General features: G+C 34.6%; 1 protein-coding gene across 1 annotated transcript in view; it reads right to left on the reverse strand.

Annotated features, from left to right (window-relative positions):
• Positions 1–7,787: 7,787 nt before the first annotated feature.
• The window catches only part of LOC131035129 (uncharacterized), a 55,400-nt gene continuing 50,874 nt past the window's right edge, over positions 7,788–12,313 (reverse strand). The window contains exon 2 of the mRNA XM_057966772.2: positions 7,788–8,725. Coding sequence (XP_057822755.2) covers positions 8,049–8,725 — 677 coding nt within the window. The 3' untranslated portion in view covers positions 7,788–8,048. The remainder of the gene's footprint in view (positions 8,726–12,313) is intronic.

Below are 12,313 nucleotides of genomic sequence, written 5' to 3' on the forward strand. Positions count from 1 at the left end.
CGCGTCACGCTTTCATAGTGACATCTAATTGGGGGCAAATGTGCTTAAACCTACTGATGGGAGTGGATTATCCATTGCTTGTGATTCATTGAGTTTCTCATTCAAAAATATCTTGAATTAATACCAAAAACATTCATAAGAACTCAGAAAATCCCCAAAAAAATTGCAAATGTCCTAAAGAAAATACCAAAAACATTTACAAACATTCACAAAATCCAAAAACATGACAAAAACATCAAAAATCAATCAAAAACATTACAACGTATATCATTCCTTGTACATACACATCGCAAAAAGACACAAAACAACATTTTTTACCTACTCAAATGATGCCCACCTATCAAATCAACCAACCAATCAAAACATCTACACACAAACCGTCTTCACAAGGATGCATCCTTCCCCACAAACAAGACATGGTAACATTTTCTTTGACAAGAAAATTTTGTTTGGCTGATAAGTACTTGGTCGATTTGTTATTTGTTTATTTATATCAGGTTCCTATGCTACTCCAGGATATCCATAAGTGATTAGGGTAGACAGGATGGTTCCTGATATCTTTTTTTTTGTTTGTTGTCTATGGATTGCTCCAATGAAGTCTTGGGGCATATACTAATAGAGTCTACATGGGAAGTTCACTAAGCTACGTGATCCTATGCAAAAATACAATCATGAATCACTATGGCTTACTGACTACAATGTAACCTCGATCATTTGTACATGAACCAGAATGGATGGGAAACTTTCCTTGTCTGCAATGTTTGTTTATAGGTGAAACATTCCACCTTGGTTTCTGCTACCTCGGCCAAGATCGATACTACCATGTTCAAGGATGAAAATTAAGCACTGTGAATAAGCTATGGATCGCCATTTCATCTCATCTATATATATTGCATTTCGTTGCATTCCATTCATCCATAAATTCATATCGTTGCATATCATTCATACATATTCATGACAATGGATACTCTATTTTGTTCCTCTTATATAGGAATGGGTCCTAGGTCCTTCATACCTTTTATCTAACATTGAATCCCCCCTCACCCTCCCCATCTCGGTCATCAGCATCACATACCCTACATTGTCCCATCAAACCAATCAAGCCACGTTCATCACCGTCCATCTCTAATAGGAGGGGTTGTGTTTCCCATCCTTAAGTCATTCTATAAGCAAAGCAAGTTACTCTGTCTACACAGGTATGTCGACTCACGCACACCTAGACTATCAACAAATACTTTTTGATCAAGTATCTACAGGTCTCATCAGGTAATCAATTATGGTAATCCTAGACTACAACATGCATTTACATCAATTGCCTAATCTCCATAGGTATGCAAACTCCACAAACAACCTACAATGCAAACATTATCAATTGATCAACCAATCAAACACAATCAAAACAAACAATTACATCAATTATCTAAGTCTCAACAAGTATTTTGCTTCAGATACCTTGACTTCATCAGACAATTACATCAATTGTCTAAGTCACAACAGGTCACTTTGACTCACTTACTCAGAATTTAGCATGTCCAAGCGAACAACTGACATCAATTGTCATGCTTTGACTCAACCGAGAAAATTCAACCAATTGCACCAGATTGTCCAACCAATTTTGATCAATTGTACATCATCAATCACAAGCACAAACACTACATGTGCACCGTGACCCCCGTGTACTTTCGAGGCTTGTCGTTTCTCCGTATCCACTCCGTCTTCTCTCATTATTTCACTATTATTTCTAATTTCTTTTATTCTACCTCCCCCCAACTTCTTTCTCTTTTTCGAGAGATCGCCCGATTTTTTGAAATTTTTCGGCTCATCTCTTGAGGGGGCATACCACCCACTAAATTAACATTTATGGGGCATATTTTTCATACCTATCTTTCTTTCTTTGAAATGACACGGTAAACCGCACCGTCTCAAAGAGGGGCAAATGTAGACACATAAATTTGTCCACTTAATTAAATGAATATTTAGTATTTATTTGATTATTTAAACCATTAATCAATAATTCATCTTGAACCTCTTCTCCTATTAAGTAAATTTATTATTCAATTTATTTAAATTAATTCATTAAACCATATTCCAACAATTAATTAAATGAATAAAGCATATTTGTTTAATTAACCCCTCTCCACATTGAAAATAAATAAATATTTATTTAAAATCTCTAAACTTACCCCCCCCCCCCCCCCCACTTGCATTCTCCTACAAATGCAAGTTGCGCCAATAAATAGATTTTATTTCTAAATAAAATCCTATTTTCTCTCGCCCACCAAACCCACTTGCCTCTTAAACCCCTTCTAGATTCTTCTAATCCATTCCAAATTAGCCTAATCCCCCTCCCTAATTATTGTCACATTCCTAAGAAAAGAGAAGTCACTTCTCAAAGCCTCCAAAGTCTTTGAAATGCATTAAAGGCTTTTTATCCTTCAACAAGTTAACCCCCAAAGTCTTACAAACCATTTATGGCTCTTACATAACCATTAATGGTTAACTCAACTCACCCACATGGTTAGAGGTTTTCCCTCTAACTCAACCCTCATTTAACTCATGGGTCTCTTCAAGCATTCATTGCTTTGACCATGGTTATCTCCATTAACTCTTGCACAAGAATTTATCCATTGGATAAAAGCACTATTCATTGAATAAAAGCTTTATTCACTAACTCAAGCCTAACCAAACCCTCCTAGGGTAACCTTCATGTCATCTCAAGCATTTAATGCTTCTTCCCTCTCCTCTCAAGCCATCTCATGTTGACATTTGTCATCATGGGATTGGGTTGAAAGCAATCACATGGATCACAAACCCCTCAATCCTAGCCCTTGCTAAGATTATTCAATCATGACCATCCATTGGCCTATTTCCCCTATAAATAGAGCTCTTATTCTTCATTTTCATAATCAAAAGTCTTTGTGCATCAAACTTATAGTCATTTTAAAGAGAGCATTTAGAAGCATTTGCATTGTTATTATATTAATATTTGCATAGAATAATTAGGTGCTTTCTCATAGTAACTTATTTACACTTGGATGAGCATTTGTTCTCATTTTCACAACCATCTTGAACCTTCATATGGCATCCATGAATAGTGCAAAAGGTTGAGAGTTACACTCATGTGGGACTTGGAGAGGAGAGAAACAAGGGAGGAGCATCTATGAACATTTTGGGGAGCATCTATGAGGGTTTTGTTTCCCTTTTTTGTTTATGTAAGCTTCTTGTTGTTTGCTTTATATCTCTCTTGATGTGCATGTTAAGGTTTTTATTCATTCGTATTTGGTTTTGGTTGTGACTAACATATTAACGCTTGAACTGTACCTTGTGCCCCTTTTAGCGTGCATCAGTAGTAATTATAGGTCAATTTCAATAATTTAATAGGTACTTTAGGTGTACATCTCGAGGTTTGTTAATCTTGCTATTAACTCTTTCTACTGGGAAATAACTCCTTGTCAAATAGAGTAACTTGAATTAAATGCATAAGTGATTCACAACCTTTTAATCGTACTTCATCTTACAATATAAATTTGATTTACATATCTAATCATCATCAATCAAAGATAGAAAAAATTTGATACTGCAAAATAAAACCTTAATGCTATAATCTATTATTTATTTATAAATTTTGAGTAGCCATAATTTTCTAGTCATCATACTATAACATAAGCAATAAATGCCCATTATTTGCTAATGAAGAGTCCTATCATGAATTCTTGACATTGAAAAATTAAACCCACTCAGCACAACCAAGTTTTAAGTAGCCATAATTTCCCGATCATTATAGTATAACATTAGCAGCAAATGCCCATCCACCACTAACAAATGGTATTTTCCTAAATTCTTAGGCATGTTGGATTAAATCTTTATATACACCAAAAGCTTGCCATGTGAACAATTTCTTTTTTCTGGGAGTTTGCATAATAGCACGTGTATGGATAAGTATCTTAAGCATGGATCAACATGGATCTATATTATATATGTCTATAATTTATATTAAAAAAATTCTAGGGGTGGTAGTGCCCAAGATTAGAAGAGGTCCTCCAAAAACAACCTCTACGACTTAGACCACACTAAAAAAATTGAGTCAACAAATAAATCAAAAAAATCCTTTAAATTCTGGTTAATATTTTTTTTGTGTTCATTTTACATTAATTTCATGAAATTATTACAATTTTTTACAACATCAAGTTCAATAATAAGTTTATTAAAATCTATACAACAATTTTAATAGTAATTATCAATTGTGCAAATAAATGTAATGTTTCAACTTGTATATAATCTAATTATTATTGATGATTTCCATAAGATAAAATATCATTTTTCATTACATCAACCATAAACATGGTGTCAAGAAATGAAGAGCATGCTCCTTAGAAAATGAAAGTATAATATGAGAGTTCATATACTCTCCAAATATAGTTATTGGTAAAATATCAAAAATAATTTATCAATACTATTGTCTTTAATTATAAGAATGGGGCCAACAATATGAGATAGTCACTCTCCAATGGTTGGTAGTCATGACACTCTCCCCTGTTACAACAAAATAAATTTCAAATAGCATACTTGGGTTTTGTTGCCTCTCTCTATTGTGGTCACAACTAAACTTGTGAAAGAATTGTTGCCCTTTAGTTTTGTCATCCTACCCTCTATTGTTGTCACAACTAAGCTTGCCAAAGAATTCCTATGTCTCACATGGCTCGCAATGCCTCTATTTAAGATGTATTTAGGGGGTAGCTCAATGACCATTTGCCCTGATGCCACTCTCACACAACCCTACTCGTCTTTGTCCTCTATTGACTTAGGTCATCCATTTGACCTCTTGGTACTAGCTAAGTGCTTGCATGTCACTAATTTAGGTGCCTTGCCCTTTGCTCATGTACTTGAAAATGAAGATTTCTATCTATGTAGGGGTCTAGTTTGCAAACTCAACAGTTTTTCACCTTCTCTTCCCAATCTTCAAAAGTATGTTTTGGATTACTAAAAGCCTATCATTAAGGCAAGATTGAGCTCTTTCTTTATGTCAAGGATTTCTTCATTGTGTCTTTTGATTCTCCAAAGGATAGGGTTTTGGTGTTGATTGTGGATGTGGGGTGAGCATTCTCTCTTGGTCAAGCCTTGGACTTCTTTTAATCCTCTTTTTAAACCTCTCAATGTCAAACCTATGTTTGTTTGCCTACTAACCTCTTCAATTGTGGGAAGATTATTGCTATGAGGATATTGACAACTCTACCAGTTGTTTCCTACGGGTGAACTCTACCACTTCCTACACAGGTGCTCTACTTTTACTTGTATTCTAGTAGACATTGATATCTCCAAGTGTCTTAATGGGCACATGTTTTAATGGTGAAGGATAGGCCTTGGACTCAAGAACTTGTCTATTGAAGTCAGCCCTTTAAATGTAGATGATGCTTTGGTATCGACTATCTAATTGTTGATTGTCTACTTTTTGTCGCAAGGGCACAATGATATGGTGCAAGAATGCCTACTAAAACCACTTGACTACTCATGTTGTTGACTCTCAAATTGATGGCTCCTCTCAAGATGTTGGGTCTCATGCAATTGGTGCACCTCTAGTAAGCCCTACCCTAGTGCCTCATAGGCTCTCATTGCTAAATCCCAACCACTTTTTGTTTCGATCACTGGTCTAATATCCCATCAACTTTAGATCCACTTCAACCTACTCATGTGTTGGTTCTTAGATATTTGATTGCTCCACCCTAAAATACTAGTGTTTCTAACGCACACATAAATAGGACCTCTAGGAAGGAACTCCCTCTAGGTACTCTATGTTCTAAGGACTTGAATGATAGCATTTCATGGATTGAGTGAAGGGTGTGAGATTGAATAGGATTAGGTGTGGCATTGTTTAAGTTGTACCAAAAGGTACCCTATAGTTTCTTGCTTTTTTATTGTTGTATATGGCAACTTTGTCATAATTGTATCTCTTTTTATTTGCTTTGATGGGTTGTTTGGTTTGCCCCATATCTCACAATACTTGTTTTAATTGTCAAATGGTTGATCTATTCCAGTTGAAGGTTTGGGCTCTTTCAAAACTTGCTTTTATCACTATCAAAAACAATATGAGAATGTCACTTAAGAGTACAACAAATCAAGATGTGAGCTCAAATACAATCCTATTATATTTGTTGACATTTTATAATGAGTGGTAACTTATCATTCTTATTGTAAATTATTATAAGGATTGGGCCAACAATGAAAAGAATGCTCACTTTAAGAAAACACAAATCAATTGAGCTCAAACTCGCTCCAAATTTATTTGTTGATATTTTACAAAGGTGATTTACTATTCTTATTGTATATTTTTTTAAATGACAACAATGAAGGCTATATAAACCTATGAAAAATGATATACAATTTCAATAATCAAGGACATGATGTTTCCCCAATCCATTATAATTGTAAAACAAGTTTCTCATAGAAAACTATGTTCAAGCTTTCTACCAGATGCTTGAAGACAGTTTTCTACCAAAAGCTCATTTTACAATGGCAATAATATATTTTAATGGTTTGTAAAGGTGAATAATCATTCAAGATTGCATTTAATGATAAAGATGGTGCCAAATATGAACAGAGTGCCAATCCAAGGAAAATGAAATGCAATGTAACAGTTTGTGCACAGATCTCAACAATATTTGTCGTTGACTTAGGTGGGAGAGGAGGGAGTAGTGCGGATGGCCAATTCATCATCTTATTAACTTCAATGATGAACATGGTGCCCAAAATTAACATAATTATAACCCAAGGAACTATATGATCTCCAGCTTCCGTAAGCCTCATAAAAAGGGGAGTTTGTTCCCAAAAAACCAAATCCAAACATTCACAACATAACAAGGTTAAGATTTGATCACTTGTCCATCTAAGCCAGCAGCCTTAACAAAACCATCTACTCCCTAAAGATCAATGCTCAATGGCAGTTTGATAAATTTATTTCTTAAATATAAAAAGAGAGAATTTCCAAGCATTGCCTCTCTCCAAAAAGGAAAAACATATAAAACCACAATCATGTCATGGATACTGTAAATGCGAAACCAAGAAAGAAAAACGAAAAACCCCTCAATTAAATCAACTGCACACCTTGTGAACTTTAAACATGTGATATACACACAAACATAGAAAAATTCAGGTCACCAACAAGTAAAATGGAATGCCATAGTTTTCTTCATATTTTCATACATAATGAACACTATATATTCTATTACATTATCCTCTGTACACTGAGCTGTGAAGGTAAATCATCGTGTATGTTTGTACTGCATATATTGCTGTATCCAGCCATATCCAGATAAGGTCTCAAAAAGAATCCGTACCCATATTGGATACTGTATCCATATCCATGTCCATGTAACTTCGATTTTTACACATTTATATATGCTTCTTTAAAGTTAAAAATACAGGGCAGAAAGATCAAGCAGGGTTAAAATCATTTAACCTATGAAGATTTTGACATCTTTATATATGATGTTTATATATAAGCAGGGTTAAAATCACTTGAGCTATGAAGGTTTTTGCATTTTGATTGCTTGAAATGCTCAAATTTTCAACTTGGTAATAAAAATAATGTAAAAGATCCATTAATTAGAAAATGAAAAACCATATTCGATTTCAGCCATGCATAGGAGTCTAAACTCAAGAATATAAAGGAACTGCATAATGCGAAATTAGCTACTTACAATCACTGCAATCTAACATCTTGAAGTAAAGGATCTCAAAAGCTAACTTTCAAACAATACTGATAGCCTATCCTCTCAACACCAAAATAAAACTTTATCCGAGAAAAAACTCAACAATGTTGCATGGCACAACTGCAATATATCTGCCGAACATAGTTACAATGGTTGAAAAAATAAGTTCATTTGGAAGGCCAAAAAATTTGGAAATGTTGAATTTTCCAATAAATTAGTCAAAATTTTATAGGAACTGAAAATTCCGGACCACATCAAACAAATCCTACCAGTCCAAACAAGCCGGATCTGGCTGGATTTGGTAATAATGCTGCCACTTACATTCTTCCCCCATAAGATCTCTTATAAATTCTTTAAGGTTCGAGTTGGGCGCTTTGGAGTTAGTTTTGCAAGCAAAGCCTTATTTGGGAATCGGTCAGCATCAATGAAGTAGTAATTTCCTTTTGCTTCGAATGTCACATATGGTCTATTTGTCTCTGCAGGTTTAACATCAGAAAATTGAATTGTCCTTGGTACGTATGTTGCTAACCATGATAACATTTCAACCTCAAAGCTGTCAGAGCCAGGTTGCCATTTGAGCTTGTGAACATAAGGACTAGCGAACCAGTGCAGGGTACCAGTGGTGGATGCACTGATAAAAATAACACTAGAAGCAATAGCCCCCTTTAAAATTACATTCATGTCAGGTGACGTAAGAAAAGTAACAGCAGGACCAAGTGACACAGACAAGCAGCACGTAGAAAGTGATAGAAGTTTAACCCTTCTAATTGTTTCAGAGATAGGACCATAATATACAACATGATTATCCCTCTCAGTCTCGGCAGATTTCTGTGGCCCTATAGTTATTTTATTTTCATCTGTGTCAACCACATTCACACCGGTTTTTGAAGAATAGCTTCTCTGAAAATTAGGGATCCAGACAGACATCAGGCTCCCATTTGGAAAAGGAAATTTCTGTGACAGGTGAGAACTGAAGCTTGAGCATTGATTTTGCACATCACAAACAGGAGAGACATAACCTGATCAAGAAGCATTCAAAACAACTATTAAAAACTCAAGAAATATACACCATATATGACTCGAGCATCTAAAGTAACAACCATATAAAACCACTGAGCATCTAATTTTTTAGTTACAATGCTTAAATTGTAGGTATGGAAACAGGAGAATTAAAAAAAATAGTCCAGCTAGTTCATGTTCTCCTAACGAACATATAGTCATTACTATATTAGATGATAAGTAGTTGCTAATCCGAGTGATAATGCAATTTTTTATAAGAAGCGAATGAATTACTATTTTCAGACACTGAACAGTTTAAGCTTGGTTTTAGACTTTTGTTGGTTTTCACTTCAGTTGCAATTGGACAGTTGTGACAATTAGCTCTTTAGTGCCCCTAGTAAGTTGAGTTTTTTCTTAAAATTTATCAATATTAAAAACTAAAGATTAAAAAATTAAAAGAAAACACAAAATTTTGGGATGGGGTTACTTCTTTCAAAAGTAAAGTTGAAACCGGAACTGTCAAATCCTGGGAAGTGCTATAACTACTGCCATTGACATGTATAAAATGGCTAACTTTTTATCGGCTGCTTTACATTCTGGAAACCACCACATACGAAGCAATTTTTTCAGCAGTACAAATTTTCTGAGCATGCTTACTTTTTGCAGTTTAGCTGCTAAAACATCCTCAATTGCTGCAATATTCATGAACTTTGTAAAATTTCTATTGCCAAAAAAGAAATATTTTGAATACTAGGGATGAAAAAAATTCCAGTTGTGGAAAAATATGTAATGTCCCCTTATTAGGATGTTGCTATATTTTAATTTTACCCTAGAACACCAAATGGGGTATGAATTATATAAAGGAAGTGTAACTTACCACTTTAAGTCTTTATTTAGACCCTGCAAACAGGTTAGTTATCATTATAAAAGATGAAAAAACATATAACCAGCAATATTATAAGAGATCCTAATCATCATTGTAAATTACATAATGGGCATGTGGGATTCAATAATACTTTCCCTAAGAATCTATCCTCGTTACGGAGTCCCCTAGAACATCATATAAGGCACCTCGAGCTTATTCTTTTCCATCAAGCACAAGAGCACGGAATGACACCCGCCATTCGACCTCCTGACCCCACCCAGGGTTGCTCTACTTGACTGGGACCTTGTGCTACTTGCATCCCTTAAATGTATTCTACTCTACCTTCCATAATGAGATAGTTGTTGGATGAAATGTTAAGGAATCTACTATATGTTAATATGCCCAATATCATAATAGCAATGACAGAAATATATAAAAATATATTAACAATAATATGTTAATTACATCCATTCCTACATGCAAGCAAATTGGTAAGATCATGGTCTATGCAATATGCATCATACCCAATACTTGTAAACATATGAATCTGCCGAATATTATTATTAAATCTGAAGCTACTTGCTTCCTCTTGATCAATTGCTCTTCTTCTTCTGTTCGATGCCCTTCCTCCAAATGAAATCCTACCTTATATAGCCCTCAAAGAGGACGTAAAGTCACAACCTTTGCATAAGAGTATCTCTTCCACAAAAGGGGTGTCCTTTCCAAAATAAATCACTGGCCCTTCACCAATTGTTCCTTAACCAAAGTTAATAACACACATGTATGTGTTTTATCCTATTGTATGGTGATCGCTTCAGGAATGCCCAGCGCTGAAGCACGACATGAACAACCAATAGTTCCCTGATTTAACATACAAGTTGGTGCTCAGAGAAAAGAAAACTGCAAACTGAAAGGTGAGTGCTTAGGAATGAAGACCAGTGTTAAAGATTGGAGGAGTCACCCAAGAATAGACCCACACCAAGAACAGTCCACACTATATTTGGAATGTGCATCCTAACTCAAAACTGCTTCCATAAAGGAATCTCCTCACCATAATTTAGAGAAATCGCATCATATGAGTCTTCAACAGATCGCACCATATGAATTATGACTTTAATCAATATTGTACTTTAGAATAATGTGACCTTTGACTAGCATATGATTTTGTTTGCATCTCTGATTATTATCTTCTGAACTGCTTCTATCATAATCTTCAGATTACCGATTTCTTTTTATCACTCTTGCAAACAATTGTGGCCTTATCTTAATCGCCATTTAAGTTATGTTAATCGCTGCTTACTACTAATTAACCTTTTAATGACACCATCACGAATGGAAGACGGCAGCCTACAGAAAATCATCTTAGACATAAAACTTTACAATTTTCTAATGAATTTGTGGATCGATGCATTCTCTAGCTTATTTATGTTCTTGTTTGAATGAATTCGATTAAGAAAATAGTGAATAAAATTTTAGGCAACCACATCAATATGAATGTCACGACTGGCAACAAAATTTCAATGGATTAAAAAGTTAACTGGCACTACAAAACATTTGCTGAAGCATGCACATAATTTTTCTGTAATTGTGCTAGAAGTGCCATATATAGTTTGCAGGTATAGCACTTCCAGAATAGCGCAGTTCTCACCTGTCACTGGCTCTATTTATATCATTATGTTGTTTTACATGAACACGAGCTCCAAAATTTGTGATTTGGTATAGTTTTAGTAAAGGCATTAGCAGGTAAACGTTTTAGGAGCCACATTCAAGACATTTTCAAGTAATTACATGAACTCTGCAGCATATCAAAGCATATATACAGAGAATTTTGTAGTCAAACATTCCATACATAGTGCAATCTTACAAGTAACTTACTTCACAACAGTTGAAATAAGAAAGTTTTATTAATATTAGAAAAAACAACCTTTACAGAAATCTCTGGTTATATGCAAACAATTAGAACTATATTGCTGGTTTGGGTTTGGATTTTTTATTCTTAGCGAGGTCAAAGCAACATCAAAAGACCCTGTAAGAACAAAATAATAAGTTACCATATTCTTTCCCCCTCTCATAGATGTGCATTTCTGTGTATCCAATAAATATCAAATCAGATAGTTCCCTGATGTATTTTATTTTTTAAATATGCATCTTACTGGTATCCATATCCAATTGCTTCCTAAAGTTGCAAACTGTATTGGCTATGGCCAGAACATCTTAGCTGTGTCAAAAGTTACAAAAGAAAAATTCAAAAACTAAAAAAAACATAGAAAATTCATAAGCATTATACTGTGAGTGAAAACATCTTCCCTTTCACACATAGCAGTCATCCTTGAGCTTATATATGGATGGTTTCCAGGGCTTTATAAAGATAAAGGATTCATTTTTGAGCTTATATCTAACAATGTAGCAGATTGATATGTAATATGAGTTGAATGGAATAATGAAACACTCATTTTGTGTAAGAGTCACCAATGGACTCAAGCCTCTAGGATCACCTGCAAAACCAAAAGATGCCTTCCATAAAGAGCAGAAAGAGAAAAATAATGCTTGATTATGGGCACAATGGATTAGATTGAATTGGATACTACACCACAAAATGTACATAAGATGCCATGCTTGTATAAGCAAGGTTAAGAGATAGGATTACACAAGAATTCGACAAGTGTATTAATCTTATGACATGAGACAACTAAAGATAAGAAAAGATTAGATGACAACTAAGACCTTCTAGAAAGATTCCAAG

The sequence above is a fragment of the Cryptomeria japonica genome, chromosome 6, assembly GCF_030272615.1.
Source record: "Cryptomeria japonica chromosome 6, Sugi_1.0, whole genome shotgun sequence".
NCBI lineage: Eukaryota > Viridiplantae > Streptophyta > Pinopsida > Cupressales > Cupressaceae > Cryptomeria > Cryptomeria japonica.